At 50.5% G+C, this 22,119-nt stretch overlaps 1 protein-coding gene across 1 annotated transcript in view; it reads right to left on the reverse strand.

The window, feature by feature from the left end:
- Positions 1-19,052, reverse strand: part of LOC115910844 (carboxyl-terminal PDZ ligand of neuronal nitric oxide synthase protein-like) — a 28,297-nt gene extending 9,245 nt beyond the window's left edge. Inside the window, exons 1-2 of the mRNA XM_030961329.1 lie at positions 18,876-19,052; positions 15,176-15,247 (exon numbers count right to left, since the gene is read on the reverse strand). Of these exons, the coding sequence (XP_030817189.1) occupies positions 15,176-15,247; positions 18,876-18,980 (177 nt within the window). The 5' untranslated portion in view covers positions 18,981-19,052. The remainder of the gene's footprint in view (positions 1-15,175; positions 15,248-18,875) is intronic.
- Between the last annotated feature and the right edge of the window lie 3,067 nt (positions 19,053-22,119).

The raw sequence follows: 22,119 nt of genomic DNA on the forward strand, positions 1-22,119 counted from the left end.
CACTCAAAGGCTTTAAGCAAAGTCCAAGCCTGGATTTTGCAGAGATGCTTTTTCTTTCTCTCTTGGACAGAAAGGAACAATCGGGAGCAGCAGCAGTGAATCTGTGGGTGCTGCCAGGAGTGACGGCAAGACTCTAAACCCAGGGAACTCCAGCCAGCTCCCACCCCAGCCTGGCTCAGTGCAGGGCATCAGCTCCAGGCAGAGCTGTGCAGCACCACAGGCTGGATGTGGCCTCAGTGGGGAAGGAGTTTGTTGGCCTTTCCCTCTCCACGGAGCCCATGGCCACTGCTGCATCCCTGCTGGAGCACACAGCCAAGGCACAGCCCAGCCATGGCCAGACCCAGCTTGGCCTGAAAACAGTTAAAACTCATTGGTGCCTCAAATCTTTTCTGAAGGGTGAAAGCCTTCAAGCAGCAGAAGCTGCAGGATGTCCCATGTCCTGAAGCAGGAGCACCGGCTGGGTGAGAGCACCCAGAGGAGGGCAGAGCCCCACACTCACATGGCACCAGCTCACCTTGGACTCTCTCTGCATCTCCCCACAGAAGAGGCAGGTGGAACACAGCTTCAGTCATTTAATTGCTTCCTATCAAGCAGGAATCAGTATTTTAATGAACTGATTTATATAAGGACAGGAAAGCACGTGGGAAAAGGCACTCTGAGACAGCTGACTTTCCCCTGTAGAATATTCAGGCATAACCCAACCTTTATTCTGGCACAAGGCTCCAGGCTGACCTGTCACTGCTGTCACAGCACAGACCAGTCACTGATTTTCTTCTTACTATTGAATTGATGGGATTTTTTTCCCCCAGATTTGTCAAGGTTACTGACAAGTCCAAACCCACACAGCAACATTTCCCTCTGCTGCCTTCCACAATTCAATCTTTACTCTCCTGTTATTTGTGCTGTCCTGTGGGGAAAAGCTTCCTGGATGCTAAAGGATCTGGAGTTGCCCCTACAAGTGGCAGTACAGCAGCCTGGCAGCTTTCTTAACTATGGAGACAAGATGGGACACTTTATAAAAAAATGCAGGTCAAACAAGGGTAATTAATTTCATTTATTTTAGCAGCGTCATTAATTCTATATCTGCTGTGTTTGACCTGGAATACTTTCCACTTCTGCTCTTAAATTCCTGTGTTCGAGACTTTGCCTTTCCTACGGTCCCACACGCTGCTGGCATGAAATATTAACTTACCCATGAGCTAAAGACTGTATGACTAGAAATGTTAATGGTGCCGTGTGATGCATATTTCATTGGATAATTCCACCCAAGCAGATATAAATTACACATGCAGTTACCAGCTTCCATCTGCTGATGAAACTTGGGCTAATGCACATTGGAAATCATGTGCAGTTTCCAGCACTAGGAACAACCTGCATGAATAGAGTTATTCAAGGAAGCAATTCTTAATGTGATTAATTACTGAAGGTATCAGGGCCTTCATTATGCAAATGAAAACTGTCATAAAATAGAGAGTTTGCAGGTCTTGGAGGCAGTCTCTGCTTCCAAAAAATGCATCTTCTGCATTAAGGAGCAGCAAGGCCAGAACATGCTCCTGGCCATGCTTCAAATGGTGTTTTAAGCTGTATTAAGGGAAATCAAAGCAAAAGCTCTGCAGGTTTTGAAGCTGGAGAATGTCAATGCCCCCAGTCACAGCTGGGTATGGACTTATTTGCATGCCCATAGGAAGATGCCACAGGCTTGGAAACCAGTGACTTCTCCCTGTGGCTGTAAATTCTCCAGCCAGCCCTCAGGCTGCTGTCCTGCCCTGGCCTCCCTCGGCCCATCCCGGCCTGGCAGGCTGCAGGATCGATGTGTCCATAAACAACCCCAACAATGGCCTGTCCCAGCCCCTTCCCCAGCCTCGCCTTCCAGAGGACACAGGGAGCATGGCAATGAGGAGTGGGAATGAGCTCAGCTCTGCCCCCCGACTGACCGGCTCTGGGCAGGGACCCCAGCCTCTGCTCCCTTCCCTTCCCTTCCCTTCCCTTCCCTTCCCTTCCCTTCCCTTCCCTTCCCTTCCCTTCCCTTCCCTTCCCTTCCCTTCCCTTCCCTTCCCTTCCCTTCCCTTCCCTTCCCTTCCCTTCCCTTCCCTTCCCTTCCCTTCCCTTCCCTTCCCTTCCCTTCCCTTCCCTTCCCTTCCCTTCCCTTCCCTTCCCTTCCCTCTATACGAGTCCCATTTCAGGATTTAAAGCCACGATGAATCCAAGCATTTCCAGCTCAGGAATGTCATTAATTTCAAGCCAGCTGACCTACACGGGGTGAGGCCAGGCTGTTATCTGGGCTGCTGTATGAACTACCCATGCTTGGAGAGCTGCCCTTGGAGCTGGTGCTCCGGAGAGCTCCGGAGCTCTCCCAGCCAGTGGGGCTGCCCTGGAGCTGACAGAGCAGCAGTGTCCATCCCCACACCTCACAGGCTGCTGTCTGTCCATGCTGATCCCCCTTCAGCATCACATCCCACATCACATCCCACCCTCCCGAGGTCACTGCCGGCCCCGGGCAGTGCAGCTCTCCCCGTGGCTCTGTCTGGAAGCCTTTCCCCGTGTGTCCCCCGGGAATCAGGGGCCTGAGGAGCGCTGCGAGCCCCCGTGGCCCGGGGCTGTGCTGAATGGGCCGGGCATAGCCCGGGCTGTGCTGCAGTAGCTGGGCAACACGGACACAAAAGCCACGCAGGAAGCAGCGGAGACCAGGAGTGCACCTCCTGCCCAGAGGAAAAATGAGAATTTATGATCCTTGGAAACATAAAACTGCTCACTGGAAAGCAGAAACCGAAAAGGGAGTACAATAGGCAAGGAGAATGCTGGCAATGTACTCAAAGTCTTTTTTTTCTCATTTAAATGAGCTCCTTCCACCATCCAGCGAGCTCTCTGTAGATGCTGCAGACTTCTCCCCAAGCTATCCCGGGCCTGCTGGGTTTCTGGGAGTCCCTGGAAGGGCAGCAAGGAAATGTGGCCCCAGTCCATCCCCCAGGATCCCTGGCTGACCTAGGGCAGGGGCAGTGAGGATGCTGCCCTGGCTGCAGCAGTGGAGGCTGATCACGTCAGGGGGAGAAGGAGAAGAGCTGCATTTTATCCAGGTCTCCTCTGACACCTGAGGAATCCAGAGCATTCTGATGCACATGGCAATACAGGCCTTCCTCTTCATCCCCCTTCTCCTCATTTCCAACAGATCTCATCCTTGGGAGGCCCCAGACAGCTGAAGTCTCAGACAGTCCTTAAGGAGAACTCAATCTTTCCACCCTAAGGTGGCCTGGCAGAGGACCTGGCTGGAGTTCAGACATTTCTCTGTGCCAGTCAGAAGGATGTGGAGGAAAAAGCAGAGTTACACCCACGGGGGTGAGTGGGGCTCCTGCAGGTGATGGGAGCTGGTGGGAGCCCAGAGCTAGCAGTGGCTCTTTAATTAGTCTTTTCCACCTCTGAAAAACCACAGACTGTCCTAGAACAAAGCTTCTTCGCTTGCTTTTAAGAAAGGGTGGGACAAAAGCAGCCTTTTCATGGCCTCCTCCCTGTGGAAGAGATAGTGCAATGCTGCTGAGCTCCATCCTGAGAGGCACAAGCAGCCTCACAGCCCAGCACAAGGTGACATCATCTGGCCTTTGGTGCCTCTCTGACAAAAGCCCCATTGTGTGTCTGTCACTTCCAGGAGCTCCCTGCTGTCCCCAGGTTTAATAGGGAGCTTTCCCACACACGGCCCTTCAGTTCTTGTCTTGCCAGGGCAGGCCAAGCCCAGCTCATGGGGAAGCTGGGTTTTATTTTCCTCCCTACCTCTATTCACTTTGCAGGAGGAAACAAATTACCTTTTCCATCTGCAGTGCCTTGGATGATTAATTAGCAGCAGTAATGAAGTAGTGTCTCGGGACCCCACCCCAACAGGAGCATGAAAATGTCCCTACCTGAAAAAGCTGCTAGGTTACTGCAGATAAAAAGTGCTAATTTCATTAGAAGCAGGTCAGATTTACCTGAAATAACCCTGAAAAGTGAAACTGCAATTAAACACTGCAATATCCTCAAGTAATTCCATATTCCCCGACAAACATCTGTGTCACCCTGCAGAGAAGGGCCTGGTTTAGTGCATGTTTCATATCCTAGTTGCCCTCCAGTCTGGTATGTAGGACAAGAGGCAAGTTATGAGATTGTATTGCTTTAAACCTTGTCCATCAAGGTTCACACAACAAAGCTCTGAAGAGCAGGAGCCAGGACTCTGCAGCAAGCTCAGAGCTCCATGAAAAAGCCCCCGACCCCCTGCACGGCTGTGGGAAGGTAACAGAGTATTTTCTCTGTCTGTTCCTCACTCACAAAGCAAGGATATTCATTTTCTACCCCATCCATTCAGTTGTTCTGGTTACAGCCAGCCCCTGCCAAGTGACAGCCACCCAGCACCTCGCTGGCAGGGCCAGGCCAGCAGACACTGCTTGTGCAGACAGGAGCAGGAGGCAACTGAGGATTTCTGCTGCCTGCTCCAGAATTCCTGTTGCACTTTCAGTCCCTGCCCGCCCCTCTCCATGAGCCTGACAGGCCACAGCAGGGGAGATGCTCCTGGCTCGCTTCCTGCTCCTCTGGCTAGGCCGTGCAGAGAGGGAAAAGAAGAGCTGGTGTCCTCAGAGGTAGGAGATGGGGCAGGGGTGATTAACAGGGCTCTCTGCTCTGTCTCTGCAAGTTGGTATTTATTGCTTGTTTGGAGAGAGAATAAAAGGCCAATTTTGTTCTTCTGTGGCTTTTCAGAGGTGTGTTTGTGATGCTGCTCTTCAGGAGAGCAGAGCATTGCTCAGAGCAGTCTGTGGCCATGGGAGCCAGGCAGGGCCTGTAGAGTGTGGGGCAGGGGCTTCATGAGGGGCCTGGCAGGGACTCACTGGCACAGCACAGACATGGGGTGAAAACCTAATCCCACTGCCATGTGCAGGCTCTGACAAGGGCAGGTACTGGGATTTTGGGCCTCTGAATAATGCAAGACTTTGTGTTTATGTAAGGATGCTATTTTAGTGCAGGTAGTCCAAGGGAAGGGGGATGCCAGTCCAGAGGGAAAGGCAGCCAGAGCAGGCTGGGAGCCACACTGAGTGCAGGGATGGAGAGGGAATGTCAGTGCTCCTGAGAGCTGGGGCAGGGACACGGGGTTCAGAGGAGGAGGCAGAGAACTGCCACGTGCTCAGCCTGCTAACCAAACCAACCCAGCCCTGGCTCCCAGCAGGGCCAGCTGTGACCTGCTGGGGTTCTCCATTTCCAGCCCTGTGCTGCTCTGCTGCCTCCTCCCAAAGCCTTGGTGACTTCAGGGAGCTCAGCATGTCCTCCCAGGGTGGATATCTATCCAAAGGAGAAGGAGCAATCTAGTTTGCAGTTGAGAATCTGGAGGAGCTACATCTGCATGACTAACACCTGCTCTGTGTACATGCTGCAGGGAGGGAACATCTCCCTGGCTTCCACACTTGCTATCACACCCCATATGCATCCTGGGTGCTGTCCTCCAGCTCTGTGTCTTGCCATTTCTCCTAGCCACCTACTAGGGAAATTAGCATTTCCTTTGCATATCCACAGCAGAGTCAGGAAGCTGGACTTGGCACCTTTATCTTTGAGCAAGCAGAATCCAAGCTAGAAGGAGGACTTGATCTCCATTTGCATTCAGAAGCAGCACTTGATCACAAACTGGAGCAGAATGACAATGGGGGATGCTGAGTGTGCTGCTGGGTGCAGACCAGGCTTCAGGACTCCTCTGCTGGGTGCAATCCATCTTTGTTCTCCTGCAGGGCTAAGAGCTCTTTGTTAGCTCAAGCCCTGGGTGCAGCTGAACCTTTCTACACCTCAGTGCCGTGAACAGCCTTGCTATGTGCTGGTCTGAGACACTCAGGGACAGAAATAATCTGCTTTATTGCCAGGCAAGGAGGCTTTTTCTCTGTAGCTGTTAATACTATCGATCTCCAGCAGTTCCACTTGAGCAAACATTTCTTACAGAAACCCGGTGACTTACAGCTGACCTCCAGGTGTGCACTGAAAGGAGGAGCATCACCCAGATGTGCAGCCCTGAGCAGAGCCAGGCACAGCTCCCACACTGCTTCCCTCCAAGTGGGCCTTGCTTAGAAACTACTGAGTGCTAATAAAACTGCAGTTCCTAAATTTAAGGGGAAGTCTCTGGGTTCTCCTCAAATTGCCCATGAAACTTCACTCCAATTTGGAAACAAGACTGCTACTGTAGAGAAAGAAAATTCAAGTCTAATTGTGTCATTTCCAAAACTCCAGAATATTAAGCAGTTCAAGGACTCTATTAGCCTCAGGGGAGCTACTGAGATTAGTGAATCATGATGAGGGAAAAGCCTGGGTTTAGATATGGAAATTATGGAAAAAGAGGGTTTTATGCTCTCAGTATTTATTGTCACTGAGGTCTTGTCACCAAAGCTGTACCAGAACATCACAGGCTCCTCTCTCCCTGCAGTGCTGTTCTCTGTGTCCCTGGGCTTGCAGAAGGTGTGAAGTGTGGACATCAAAGCATCCTGCACTGCTCACACACAGGGCAGTGATTAACCCCAGACAGAGCCCCCTGCCCACAGCTCCTGCCACCAGCCGGGATCCCAGGAACTGAGACAAGCAGGAGACCAGCACTGCCCTGGGGGGCAACAACATGAAAATGGAAACGTGCCTGGGATGGAAGTTTGTGCCCTGTAATCATTCACAGAGCAGCACAGGCTGCAGCAGGACTGAGCAGGTCCATGGTGCTGGGGATCACTGACCCCTGAGTGCTCCACGAGCTCTGCAGCAGGGAAAGGACACTCAGCAGGTGGCAGGTGGCATTTCAGCCTGAAGGGGACCCGTGTGCCTTGCACCCTCCTGAGGCAGCTGTGACTGCCTCATCCTCACCACACTGCACCTGGCCCGAACATGTCCCTCTGCTCTTCTTCATCTGACAAAAATCATCTGATTTTTAGGAAGAAAAGCCTGGAGCTCAGAGGGTTTGGTGGGATTCCAGGGAGTACACTGGACCTGGCTGTGCAGGGACAGGGTGATTTGGGGCCCTGGCCTGGGATGTTCCTTCAGTGCACCGGGCCACATCCTGCCCTCCAGCACAGCTACCCAGGCAGGATCTCTGCAGCAGCAGGGACAGAAGGATGGAGGAAGTGACTCAGGTGTCCTGAAAGCTGTCAGGCAGCTGCCAATTAGTCCAAATAACCCATCTGGTCCAGGGAAAAGACATTTAAATAATGCCTAATCACTGCTGCAGGAAAGAAAGAAAACCATTCCATAATGTCTTTAAAAAATCCCTGCTCCCTCATCAAAGCATCCTTCCAGGGAGCCATTCAAGACTTTTATGCTTTAGATTTATCACAGTGTTATTTGGTCAAAACATGAAGTAGCTTGTCAAAGTACTATGTAAAGTAGCACAGATTCTGTCTGTCCTCAGGCCTCATCCATACAGAGCAAAAGCAGATTGAAGAGAGCAAGCGTAGCACCAAGCTATTGTTAGCAAATCTTATTTTCCTGGGCTGGATTTGGCTTTGTGGTCCCAGTCCCTCAGGGTCCCTCTCCTCAGAACACTGATCAGGGAAGTACAAAGGGCCCTGCATGTGACAAAATCAAGGCAGCACCCACAAGGCACCCACTGCTGTGCCCTGGCTGCCTCCTGTGTCCAGCACAGACTGCACAGAGAGGCTCAGGCAAAGCATCAGGATCACACTGTAGCCACAGGATTATTTGTTTTCAGATTTTTCTCTGCATAGAGAGAGACTGATTGGACAGATTTAAGTGTTTGTATCTTCATGGGTTATTCTGTCTTGCTACTGAAACACATCACCCTGCTCTCGTGGAAATCCAGCCCTGCACTTGTATTGGCTGGGCAGGGAGGGTCTCTGCTCACCCCAGGGGCAGCCCCAGCTCTGTGCCCCTGCAGCTGCCACTCAGATTTAGGCAGCTCCTTGTTACCAAGCCAATCCAATGTGCTCTCTGCACTCTGGCTACCTTCTCAATTACATTTTTCCAGGCACCAACAAAGAAGCAGCTTTGAGTCGTGGCTGAGGGTTCTTCACCAGAATGTAATTTGAAAGCCATTATATTTCATCTCTGTAATACTCTACAACCAGTAACATAATTGGTGAAAAAGTCTCTTTATTTCAAACTAGATAAAAGCTTTGCAGAGATCTCATACGGCGATATTTTAGCTAGGGAAATTAAATGCTTCAGTAATATAATGATAATACTGTTAAAGCCACTTTATTTTACAATTAAAAGGTACCTGCTTCATTGCCAAGATTCAGCATCAGACAAAAAGCTCTGTCTTGTTCTATTTAGCACTAACATTTTAATTTAGCTTTCATCCATTTAAACACTGCTTTTATTAGCCTTCAACTAAACTCCAATCCACCATGACTCTTATGCAAAACAGAATTAATGTGCCTGACTGGTTCCACCCCCTCGCTGGAGAAGCCAGGGGGCTCTGAGGGCTCTGAGGAAGGCAGAAAGGTCACTGCTGCCTGGAGATGACACATTTCCCTGCCTGATCCCTCCACCCATCTGTCATCAACCCTGCACCGTGCACTCTGAACAGGGTGGAGGAACTGAAGCATCTCAGTCACCAGCCACTCCTCAAAACTGGGTCATGAAATGTGGCTACCAAAAATGCCCTCAGCTGCCTTCTGGCACAGTGGCCTGTGTTCGCAGCTTGACCAGTCCCACTCGTTTCAGCTCAGAGGTTAAGTGACAGAAGGTAACTAATTATTCTGTGGCAGGAAGTCCAGAGGTGATTTAGGGTTGGAGATGAGCAGGGTGGAAATCTGCAGCAGTTTCTAAGTCAGTGGGGCAGCTCCATTGTATGGTGAGACCCCCCAAGCAGTGAGCAGAAGGTTGGATTCTTGTGTAATCTCAGAGGTGTTTTTTCCTCTCCTCCCACTCAAGACACACAGAGCATAGTCAGTTCTCCAGCACACCACACAATGCTGCCTAGAAACACTGTGCACCATGCCACTGCAGAAACAGCTCATTAAGAGCTTCTTCCCTTTGTTTTAAGATAATACAAACAGCAGAAAATGGGTAAAACAAGCTTGGGGTTGTCTGAGACAAGGCAGACTCAATTTTTCTAGAAAGCCAGCTTCCACATTTTAATTACTCTTTTGTGAGGCTAGGAAAGCATGGAGCACACCAGAGCCTGTAAGGTGACCAGAGAACACCTGGAGAGAGGCCTGAGGAGCTGCACCTGCAGGGCCCACCCTGCCTGGGCTAACTGGGGCTGCAGGGCAGACTGGGGAGGGGCAGAGGCTGCAGAACTCAGAGCAGGGTGAGGAGCAGGGCCTGGGAGGCTGCAGCTCCTGCAGTCTCACACTGAAGCCACTTGTTTTGCCTGGAGAAATGGATTCCTGCCAGACATTCTGCCAGAGGGCTCAGCTCCTTCAGCCTCCTGTGCTGCACGCAGGTAAGACCCACAACGTGTCTGTCATCCCTCAGGGTCAGGTGGTGTCCCTGTCATGCTTTATCTTCCTAAAGAGCAGGACACAGACTGTGGGAGCCAAACCTGGGGCCATTTGCAGCGTGGAGCAGCAGAATGCTTTGCAGCAGAGCTGTGCAGTGACTGTGGTGGTTTCAGTGCTGCCTGCCCTGGGCAGGAGCAGGGAAGAGCTCCCTGGCAAGGCTCAGAGAGCCTCAGAGCACATGGTGGGACTCCTGCCTCCTGGGAAGCCCAGCCTGATCCCCATCCCTGTGCAGGAGACTCTGCTAGAGATGCAACAAACAGGAAAACAAACTAATGAGGCATTAGGGCTAAACTTAGCTGCAATTAACATTTAATTACTATCCTGAAAACACTTGCTGTATTTTGCCAGGGCCTGGAAAGGTAAACCCAATTAGCTTAATCTTGTGTGGTAGGAACCTTAAAGTGGTTGAGATGCTTGGTCTCATGGATGGGACCCCGAGAGTAACTGGTATTCCTGGGCCTGGAGCTGAGCAGCCCTGTGGGCTGATCATGTACTGCCTGTGCAAAGCTGCAGAGCCTTTCTGAGACCTCTGCTTTGGAGAGGAGTCAGAACTGACACCAGACATGCTGCAGAAGGTGCCAGAGCAAGTTTGTACATGCTTGTGTATATTGGTTTGGCTGCCACAGCCCTCTCCTGGAGGCCATAGGCTGTGTCTAACACTCAGCAGGGTAAACAACCCTTGCATGGCTCTCCAGAGATGCAGGGAAGGTATCCTGGAAAGTGATGCTCTCTTGGAGCATCCTCTGGGGTGAATGCATGTCTTTGTCTTAGTGTGGGGGAGAAGGAGGAAGAGATGCCTGTGTTCCACACTCTAACCTTGGCAGAACTGTCACTGTTTATCCTCCTGTAAATGAAAGGAAGGTGCATGGTGTTCTGAGAACTCAAGAAAGGTCCACCCCAGCAGTCTGAGGCTGCTGAAGTATTTTAAGATACTAGGCTTGTTGTCTGCCACAGCCCAGGGCTATCATTAGCTGAGCTCTGGATGCTCTTCCAAAGAGGCTGAAAGGGAAAACCCTCCAGGAGCTGCAGCAGAACAAACTCCCATCCAACAACAACAGCTCCTGGCCTGCAGCTACAGAGCTCTGTACCCCAGCGCAAGTGCTCCAGCAGTTTGCACTTCCATGTTTGAGTCTGTGCCTCAGCTACAGCTGACCAAATGCCTTCATTACAGAGGGAGAGGCTGCAGAAGAAGCCCAGCTGGGAGTTCAGCTTCTCTCTTGTTTAGTTCTGATCACAACTCCAGCTCAGATTAACATGAAGCTGGGAGGAAAACAGCTCTGAGCACAATAACCCAGGAAGGGCTTATAGGCAGAATATGTCAGAGGAATCCATGCAGCAGTTTCTAGGTGAACTTCTGCCTGCCTGGGAAAACTGAGGGAACTGTGTTCTAGACCAATCTCATGGACAAGCCCATGAAACATCTCTATCTCTGAAACCTGTCACATAGTAATAAATTAAACTGAGAGGGCTGAAGGCAGTCTTCCTGCCCTCGGCCATCTGTCCACCTGGTTCCCTTCCTTCTGTAGGAAGAGCAGATAAATCCCACCCATATTTGCTCCTGGACTGTTGGAATTTACAGCCTGGCAGGGCTTTAAGTGCAAGGTGCTGTGTGAGCCAGCCCAGCTCTGGGGCTGGGAGCTCTGGAGTGCACAGGCAGGTTCCCTGCAGCTGCCCCTGCTGCCTCTGCTTCACAAGTTTGTGCAGCAGGACTGTGACTTACTCATCCTGATTTAAATTGCTGTCATGTCACACTTCAACACCACCAGTTGATGCTTGGCAGCCACTCTGACTTACAGTGAGGCTGGATTGCACCTCCTCACTCAAATACTGTGTGGAGAAACTGCAAAGTGCTGAGGCTCTGCTCAAAGATGGATGCAGCAAGAATGATCAGGATAAGAGGAAGGCTGAAGTGAGAACCCAGTTCTCATTCCAAGGAGAGCTCAGGCATTTCTCATGTATCCTGCACTGAGGTTTATAAATGCTTCTGTTTCTCTGGCACACTGGCCTCTGGGGAAAAAGGCTTCTCAATTAAATTAAGCCCAAGAAATGTGCAGGTAACAGAAGACACATTACTCTGGATGCCTGCCTGTTTGCTCATCCTGGTGTTTGGATAGGCACAGCACCAGCTGGCTGTTCCCTTATAGAATGATTAAATAATCCAACATCTGGCTCCTTTCTCAGTGTCAATACCTGCACAGATCCAAGGTAAACCTTCCAAACAGAATGGAATTTGTAGGCTTCAGAGATCCTTAAGTGCAGATTCCAGGGAAACTGATTCTGTGCCTTGAAGGTAGCCAAACAGAGTGTCTTGGGGAATTGCTGGCAGCAGGCTGGCTGTGGGGGTGACAGGCTTTGTCACTTACTCCTACTGTGTCCTGGTACAGCTCAGCACCCAAAACAGCAGCACTAGGCCTGCTCAGCTGGCTGTGAAGTGCTGGACTGAAGGTAGAGGTGCTCTGGGAAGGGAAGGGAACAGCTGACCTTCTCCTCTGCTCAGTGCTGGCTCTGGGGAATGCACGCAGGACGTGTGGTGATGTTAACCCTGAACTTGAAGCCATCCATTCCCTGGCTAAAATTTTCCAAGCAACCTCAGCAGCTTCAAGGAAGTGTTTGGTATTTTACAAAACCCATCTTCATATTAGCTACCACTTGAACTGTGAGGAGGAAAGATCTTGATTTGTACATAAACCCCCTGGAGTGCTGAGAAGGCTCCAATACCTGCAGAGGGATCCACTCCAGCAGAAGGCAGCTCCAGCAGCACGCTGACAGAGCACAGGAGCTGCCAGACACCCAGACCTGGCTGGCCTGGGGCAGCTGCAGGCAGCAGCTGCTGCTGCCTGGGAGGTGGGGGAACACCTGCCTGGGGTGCTTGGAGCTCTGAGATGAACTGGACTCTCCTGAGCAGGCCCTCCCGTGCCTGTCAGGGTACAGCGTATTTATCCAAGCTGCAAACTCATTTCATCACCTCCCCTGCCAGGGCAAGAGGTACAGGGATTAGCTTGAACTCTGATCATATAATAACAACATGGCAGCTGTAGGCAGCTAATAATCCACTGGGAGGATTAGCAAACTTAAAGTTGTCTAGCTCTGCATAATGGAAAGCTAAGAACAGCAGCTTCCCTGTTCTACCTACTGCATTTGCATTCTCTCCAGTGGAAGCATAGAACATGATGAGACAAGGCTTTCCAGTCTGTTATGAAATGGGATCTAATGTGTGACTAATGGAGTATTGCTGGCAATTCTACAAGCATCCATTCAGCCCAGAATATGGGTTTAAGCTTTACTAGAGACTGCACCTCAAATACCTACTGCCAAAGAGTGGGTCACGATTTCAGCAGGCTGATGCTAAAACTTGTTATTTGAGGCTGTCTGGGAGTAACATCCTGAAGTCTGCAGGCACAGTGCTCTGCTGACACATGGGGAATCCCATTGATCCAGAATCCTGGTATAACTCACGTGTGACTGGCAAAAGAGCCCAGTACAAAACCCAGAACATCCAAGGAGCAGACTCATCAGTGCTGCTGCTCTCCTTAGGACCCTCTCAGGACATCTGGAGTCTTCAGCAGCTGGAGGCTTTTCCCCCAAGGCAGTTTTGGCACTTGTATCAATTTATTGATGAGTAACCAGAGCAAGCAGCTCTGACACAGCCTGGAAAAGAGAGCTGTGACTCCTCATCCTCCTCCCTGCTCACTCTGGAGCAGCACAAGCAGTGAGTAAGAGCCCTCCTGAGCCGTGGGCTGGCTCCAACAGCACCAGGATGGCTCCCACTCCTCCCATGGCACAGGGAGCACAGGGAATGCTGTGCTGGGGCTTGTACTGCACAACTTTTCTCTTCTGCTCCAGTGGAGAATTCCAGTGGAACACTGGAGTGCACAAAGGATGAAAGCTTCACCACGACATGCCCCTGCCAGCACTTGGCAGGGCTGTGGGACCTTACTCACTCTTGCACTGCAAACAGGCACTGCCACTCACAATAACATAGGAACAAAATACTCATTTCCCCCAAGAGCTTCTTCCACTGTTTCCTCCCAGTTGTAACTGGTGCTGCTGAGAGTCCATGGGAAAAAACTCTGGTACAGACAAGGCCTCTGCATGCAAATGAACGCTACATAAATAACCCCCATCTTCCCTCAGTTCCTAGGTTGGGTACTCTGTGCACCAGAATTCTCTTCAAAGACCTCCCAGTTCATTCTTTATGCTCTAATTAAGGATCAGTGCCAATTAACTATCTTCAATAGAGGAGCATCTTCCGCTCAGCAGCCAGGAAGTGTCTGAATAAGATCCTGCTGTACAATGTGCACATGAAAAGGGAAGCCCTCCCTTTTTGGAATGGGCTTCCAAGATTAAAAACTCAGTATAGATTACTGGATGCCTATTTTAAAAATCTTGTGTGACAAGATTAAGTGACGGCACCCAGGAATGCAGAACGGGTTTTTCACATGTTCCTTGTGGTACTCAAGGATGCTATTGCACTGCCAAGGCTCTGAGCTAGGTACACTGTGGCCATAGCAGGTGTGAAAACAGAATGTGACACTTCATTTTGAGTGATATTAAAATACTGTTTGCTTTTTCTTACAAGGGTGTCACGGATCAGCAGAAGTGCAGTGTCAAATCTGATGATAAATATTGATTGAGATGAAAAATTGCCAATAATTATGCCAGCACCTGAACTGCCCTGGTAGTCCTCACCTATTGCTTTTACTTCCTACAGATATTCACCTGTTCCATAAATAACCAGGCAATTTAGACTGCTGCTGAACTGTGTTCTGAGCAAGAGCTGTGCTAATAGTCTGAGCAGGCAAAGGGAGGGGAATGTCATTTCTAAGCTTGGCTGGAGATGAATACATCAGGTCCCCAGCCAGTTACAGGCTAAGTTTAAAAAACACTATTCTAAAGGAAAATTAGATGGTTAAACACTGTGGGGGAAGGGGGGAAATAGGATAATCCCTTCAAAGCTTTAAATGGAAGATTCTCAAACTTGCTTCAGCTGATGTGAGACATGTGAACAGCCTCAGATTTAAGACCCCTGCAAAATTTCAGCCAGACACAACAGCTGCACTGCCTTTTGGGGGAGATGCACTTGAACTGGTTATACACGAAGCAGATGTAAGCCACCCAACCCTGCTAATCACAGCTAAATCTGGGGACCATTCACAGGCTGCTCTGCAGAATAAAGGGGCAGAGCAGGAAGAGAGCAGCCTTGGTGATGAGAAACAGGAACTGTAAAACTGTACTGGAGCATGGGGAAAGCAGCAAATTATTCTAGGAGCAGCAGAATCCACAAAGTCTAGTCAGATGGGATTTACATCAATCACACCTGTCAGGGCATTGATATTTCAATATATAACACAATATATTTGGAACTGTCAAGGAACTCAAGTGCTTTTGTGAAGCACATTGTGTCCAGCTTATTTTTCATGCACACAAAATTCCAAACAGGCTAAATAAATCTCTGAGGTTCAAGGAGAAGCCCCATGGCTGCTCAGCACAGGAGAGGGGGTTACATTTGAGTTTTGATAACAGATCTCTTTACAGAGAGCACAGGATGGGCCTATGCTAAGATGCCTTGAGAATTTCTGGAGAAGCTTGTTGCAAACCTGACTGGGCTGAGATTTGAGCTCCAGATAGGAAGGGCTGGAGGGGATGTGGAACAGTAGATTACAACCAAGTCACTGTGGAACAGTAGATTACAACCAAGCTTTAACCCTGTGTGGGCTCAGCTGCTCTGAACTCACCCGGATCCTCCTCATGGCTGCCACGATCTCCACGCGGCTGTTGGGCCTGGGCACGTCCAAGCTCCCGATGTACTGAAAGACACAACGTGAGATGGCTGGGCAGTAATGCACACCTTCATGTGGGGCTTCTTCAAAACAGACAGCATTCCTCATCTATTTACTCCCTCCTTGCTTGGACTCCTCTGAGCCAGGTCAGGATAGGAGTATCTGCTGTAGACAATGTTATCAAGTTGGGGATTTCTGAGATTGGGGGATTTCTGAGGCTCTGACCTCATTCAGATTCTGGATTTGCCTTTACCAGTGCTCTGCAGGGCGATGTCTGCTGCTAATTGAGTCGCGATCCTGCGTGTCTGCAAATGGGACTGTCTGTCCTTTGTTCCTCCTTACTACACCTGCTCAAAACTGAAAGCACACAAGCTTCCAGGATGTGCAACAATCACCTTTCCTGGAACAGGATTCTAACTTAAGTTTTCAGTCTGGACCATGCTAACTCTTGATACTGCTTTCCCTGTTTGGTTAGATCAGCTCAGCTGCCTGCAGAATCCTGGTAAACCCACCCAAATCTGTGTCCTACAACCTTGCTTATGGGAGCTGCAGCCCTAACCAAACTGCTTGGGGTTGAGTGTCTGCATTCCAGTGTCTGTGCCAGTCCTAGCAGGGTCCCTTACTGGGGTCTGAGACATGGCAGATGGCAGGATCCCACCACCTCCACCTCTAGCCCTGCACCACAGCTGCAGCTCCTCGAGCTGGTTGCCTGTTCTCCTGACAGGAATGGTGCCCACTGCCCGTGCTCCACAGGGTATCATGGAACACCCAGGGGCAGCTTCCTGCTGCTGGATTTGTCCATCCTGGGCTGCTGCTCTCTCCCCTCCTGTGCCAAAGCAGAACCTGCTCGTGCACCCGTTGGCAGGAGGCAGCAGCTGCTGCCCAGTGGCACTGGTGACAGCACATGGTGGTGGCACTGGTGGTGGCACACGGTGGTGGCACATGGTGACAGCACACGTGGCAGGCTGCACAGGAGTGCCCTGTGCTGCCAAGGGGAGGAGGCACAGAGCTGCCAGCTCAGCCTTGGCAATGAGGAAACGTGTGGTGTCCTGGACAGTCATGGGGAGCAAAGGCTGCTGATGCTGTGGAGTGCTGTGGCTCAGCTCTGAGGGAAGCCCTGCACACCCAGGGCACGCTGGGGAGGACAGGGGAATGTCACAGAGTGAGAGGCTGATGACAGCATGTGCTGGGAGTGGCCCTGGCAGCTGAGGGCAGCTGCTGGATTTGGTGCTGCTGGGGTCCAGAGGGGTCCATCAGCTCTCCCAGGGGAACACAGCCCATCTCTGCTGTTAGTGGTGGGGTCTGAGAGCAGTTCACAGAGTTTAGTGACCCTCCCAGGAGCATTGGTTCATGAACTTGTCTGGTTTTTAGTGTGTGGTTACAAACTGTTGGTTTTTTGGAAGCTGTTCCCTTGTGGAGAGGAAAAGGAGCAGCTAATCAGGAGGCCCCTGCAAACATTCAGGGTGATATTATATATATGAACAGAGACAAAATAATTCCCCAGAACAGCTCCATAGGTATTGCTGTTACTGACAGTTCTGGATTTATTTCTCCACTGTACTGCTTGCAGACTGCAATGGGTTTTATCTTGTAAAATGTCTGCTTAAAAGGGCTTTCAGAGATGAGCTCTCCTGGCTCAGGCTTTAGTGCTCTTTCTCCTGCTTTGAAATAACCACCACAAGCAATCTGAAAGGTCATCTGGCTTTGCTGCTGCTTCTGTAAATGCCTTTGCAAAATGGCATTTTTAAGAGCAGTTAAGTTCATCTATAGCCTTTGGTAAACCACAGGAGAACCAAGCTCAGGGCACCAGAGCTCGAGGGCAGCAGGGAGGGGAGCAGCAGAGCCAGGGCTTCCCTCTGGGCTGCTGGGGAGGGCAGAGCTGTGTTGCTGTGATCTGTGGCCTCTCTGGGGTGCAGATCTCCTTCCCTGCTCTGCTGGCTGTCAGGACAGTCACTGGGAATCCAGATGAGCTCCTTGCAGCTGGCTGGCCTTTTGTCAGCAGAGCTGCAGTGGGGAACAGGCCATGCTCCTAATGACAAATTAATTGGGGCAGGAGGACAGCTGGGACTGCTGAGCTGGAGGAGATTCTTTCAAACTCCCTGCTCTGGTCTGGCTGCAGAGTTTGGGTACCTGTGCTCCCACACAGAGCCATGCAACTCATGAAACAGCACACAAAGCTCTGCCCAAAGAAGCAGCTCCCAGAGCTGACCTCCTGAAGATTACAAGGGGGAGGAAGGCACTTTGGAATGTGGAGATTAGAGAGGGAGTGTGGTCAGTAGGATTGCCCGGTGCCAGACACCTGCAGCCAGCTGCAGCCTTGTCATTGTCAGCGTGGCAGCTGACTGATGTGCCCACAATGAGCAGCGTAATTGGAAGAGACAGACTGTAAAGCAGAACTGAGCAAGCATGTTACTAAGGTAATGCAAACCCCATCCCAGACCCACACATCCTAACAGGGCGTTATCCACTCGCCAGCTCTGGATGCCTGGAGCTGTCAATCTGAAAAGCCAGTTTCACTCAGTTAAAGGTACAGTTGCTACCCATCTTTTAAAAATCAAATTAAGAATTTTTCTTCTCCTCAGCACAGTCTGCAGCACAGCAAATGCTAATTTAAATAGAGAAATCACAGATTAAATGTTTTCTTCCCTAAGGAAGATAAATTTTTTAAAATACATGATTAGCTGTCTATTCAGATTCATCCTGTATCCTGCTTAAATCTTACAGCTCTTTCAGCAGGAAAACCAAGAGGCACAAAATCCGTATTTCAAAGCTTTATTGGAATGTATATGCCCCTTCTTTCCAGCTCAGGAGACAGCAGGCGTGAATTCCATTTCTAATCTGTGTTAGGCCACCTGCAAAGAGGGGAAGGGAGCCTGTGAGTTGCTCCAGCAAAATGCAATTCTTCTTGTCAGCTGAATTATAAACCCGTTCCCCATGCTGTCTACAGAATGCCAATTCCAATGGAGTCACTTTCTGAGAGTGCTGCTGTGCTGCCAAGGTGTTCTTCACGATCAATACGGAATTTCTGATAATATCAGTATTTCTTTCTGATGCCTGAAGGCTGCAGACCTTGTCTGGTCCAGCTTTTCATGCAGGGAAGGGGTCAGCTGTAGTAAGGCACTATTATTTGAGCAGCCCATAGCAGTCTGCTGGTTTCCAGGGGAATAGGGAGCTGTGGCAGGACAGGACAGGCACTGGATCGGGCAGGGATGAGCACCTGGGACAGCATCCACGGTGCTGTCACGAGGGGTCATTCCAGAGCAGCTCCCAAATGCAGCACACAAGGCAGCGTCTAAGGATTACACAGCTGCAAAAACACTAGGAAAAGAGCAAGAACCTGTTTGATTGTGCTCATTGAATGCAAGGCTTTCATAACTGATTGCTGTTTTCTTTAGACCCCCTCAGCGTGGCTCAGGGGCACTTCCAGAGCTGAAGAACAGCCGTGGCAGGGCTGGGGGCGCACGGCTGGAGAGCAGCGGAGCGCAGCCCGCGGGGACCCGAGCCCGCCGAGACCCGCAGCGCCCTCTCTGCAGCGGCCGGAGCGGGGGAACCTCCCGGGCTTGGCTGCCAGGGCCCCGGGCTCGGGGCTGCGGCAGGCGGGGCCCGCCGTGCTCCCCGGCCCGGGGGCTGCGGGGGGAGCGCGCCCGGGGCTCACCTTGGCCTGGAAGTGGATGCCGTGCTGGAAGGCCTCCTCGTTGTGCAGCGGGACGCGGGAGTCGCAGCCATCGTCCACCAGGTTGTACCGGTTCTTCACCGGCATGGCGGCGGGCGGGCGGCCGCCTCAGCCCGCGGCCCCGCCGGGCATCGCGGCCGGCAGCGCCCGCCCCGCCGAGCCCCGGGCGCCGTGCCGGGCTGCGGGCGCCTGAGCCCGGCCGCGTTTTGAATGAGCGTCCGCGGGAGCGAGCGGGGCCCCGGCCCCGGCGCGGCGCCATTGGCCCGAAGTTCCCTCATGTGATGCGGGGGGCGGTGGAGCCGCCCGGCTCTGCCCGGCCGCCCCGCCCCGGCCCCGGCGCCGGCACCGGCTGCAGCGCTCGGGACGCTCCGCTGGACGGACGCGAGGGCGGTGAGGGGTCTGGAGCATCTCGGTTGTGGGGGGACGCTGCAGGAGCTAGGCCTGGTTAGTCTGGAGAAGACTGAGAGGGGATCCCATCAAATCTCCTTACAAATATCTCTCCAAGGGCTGTTCTGAATGAGTGGTCACCTACGTTATGTATGTCTCGTGTCAATATCACTTACAGCTCTGTTAGAAATGAGCACATGCCCTCTCTCAGAATCCTGACCCACCGTGTCCCTCAGTATCCTGTGGTACTCTCAGGATTTGTGGCACCCCGTGTGCTCACGGTGTTCTTTCCTCCCACCTTTGTCTCGGTGAGGAGGCACTGCCAGGCCCAGGTGAGCCCTGCGGATGCCACTCTGGGACAGCTGGCACACCTGAGCGTGACATTCCTCAGGGAAGGGATGAGGTGGGCACAGCTGTGATGGCAAGGCCCAAGGTTTGTCTTCTGACTCTTAGTACAGCCACACTCCATTTACAGGGCTGATCAGAAATGTGAATTGTGTAGAATCCAAAGGGTGGAGGGTTACCACTCATGTGCACCAATGGATCTCGTCTGGGTTCCCCCAAATTAATTTTTGTGTTTTAAAAATAATTCCCAGCCAGGTGTTTGAATGTTTTTGGACACCACCTTTTATGTGGCTTTTGCATTAGCAAGAAAGAAAAGTTTGACCACAGGCAGACAGTGCACGGTTCCCAGTATCCATCTCAGGAGCATGATCACCCTGGGCTTCTTGGCATTTCTGAGTACTTGTAAGTCAGTGGGAGATGGGCAAGAGCCAAGAATACAGAAACTTATAATTAAGAGAGGGAGAAAAAGCCCAAGGAATTAATATTGGTTCACAGACTATGACCCTACATGTTCAAATATTTTGAGGTATTAGCAGCTCTTTCTGGGGAGGGTTCTGTGGTCAGCCTTCTGTCTTTGTGAAGTTTTTCTGTTTCCAGACAGACTTCTTTTCTTCCAGTCTCTAGCACTGCATTGCCTTCTCATTTAAATATTCACAAGTTTATGCTAATGCCACTTTCATACAGCATAACTCAATATGGGTTTTGTCAGTTGGTTTCTGTCCAAGATGCTCCCCTAGATACACATCTCGCCTGCAGATGCATCGGTTTAGTTCTTTGTTGGGGATTTTTTGTGTGGTCTGTGCTCATGTTTAGTGTGTACTTAGAACATTTCATGGCACTTTTCTTATCTTGTACGTATCTTGATCAAAAAAATATTTGTTGACCTGAGTGAATAACCTAGATTTTGTATGCAAATGTTCTTGGACTGATTGAGCAACGTTCAGGTCTTTGGTTCTCCTAAGCCCAAGGAGGAGATGCCACCCAGTCAGGCTATGCTCATGCTTCCTTTGATGCTAACGCCAGCAAAGCTCAACTCATATGGGGAAAAGCCTAACACAGCCACTGGTGAGTGTCTACATTGATTCTGCAATACTGCATTTCAGCTGAGGCGTGCAGGAACCTGCCGTCGTGCTGAGCTGCTCAAAGCTTCTCCTCATTACCCTCCCATTGCCACAAGAGCATTCCTGTATACGTGGGAGCATATGGACTTCACTTGGGATAGTTAAATTTTTAAATCTCATAGAAAGACTAGGATGAAATAACAAGAATGGTCTTTTTAATTCCATTCTGGTGCTCTCCAGTATCCCGCAGATTATAAAATCCTTTTGGTAGGAGGAAAGAAGTATCTCATGGGAATCCTGAGAAAAAGAAGGCAACTGTTATTTAATAAAGCTTGCAGTGCCAGTTTCTGTTAGATCACAATTGAATGGAGGTGTTTAATACTCCCTGTTCATGAACTTCTGTGAACTTTTCATAGGGCTTAAATCTCCTGATGTTAATGGTTTGGATCTGTGTTTGAGAATTGAGTTTGAAGGCTGCTAAACTTAAAAAGCCGTTAATTTTCTAGTTTGTTTGTTGGGCAAAGAAAATTCTTTGACTCCACTGGAAGTAAGAAAGCTGTATGCCTTTTCTTCTGGACAATGAAACTGGGCAAATATGTGGAATGAAGCCTTTACACAGGACATCATCACGGATTTAGTATAAACAAACCCTGAGTAGCACTGAACAGTTGGCCAAACCTCATGGTGGGTGTTTGCATCACATGGAGGTACTGAGAGAGTTATTCCTTTGATGTGCAAAGCACTCACAGAAAGTCCTGATTCTCTGAACACAGTAGGAGTGAAGCCCCAAGACAGCTTCTTGGCTCGGAGCTGCAAGTGTTTCTGCAGGGACCAGGTTTGTATCAGCTTTCTTTCTTGGGCACAGGCTCCCAAGATTTCCTTCCTTCTCTTTCTCTCACATGGGTGCACATTCCTGCCTGCCCCAGGACTCTGCATGAAGCCCCTCTTCTTACATAGCTTCATCTTTTGAGGAGACCTTGAACGTGGTGTAAGTGGGGTGGTGGGTGTTACATGCAGGCTGTTCTTTAATCACCTCTTTCGTTGGTTTGTAGGGAAGGGAGCTTTTGCTCCTGTCTGATCCTGTCAGATTTTTCCAAACCCACCTTCACAGATAAAGGAGGAGATCTGGTCTTGATGCCATGGAATTTTCCTCCTTTCTGCTAACCCTTTTAAGCACTTATTCTGCACAGCAGAGTTGCAGAGGTTTTGAATGACAAATAAGATGTGACATAGGAAGAGCAACCAGACAGACATCCAGTAATGGCAGACAAAACCTCTTTTACAGGAGAGCCCTTCCATATCACACATAAGAGCTGTGAGGTCTGTGCATGCTTACTGTCCTAGGAGATCTGGGTTTGTCATGCCACTTTAACATTATAATTAACATTATTAATATGTACTTGTGCTGGTGCAATTTTTAGAGCACAGCCTCC

Source organism: Camarhynchus parvulus, chromosome 17 (genome assembly GCF_901933205.1).
Source record: "Camarhynchus parvulus chromosome 17, STF_HiC, whole genome shotgun sequence".
Lineage (NCBI taxonomy): Eukaryota > Metazoa > Chordata > Aves > Passeriformes > Thraupidae > Camarhynchus > Camarhynchus parvulus.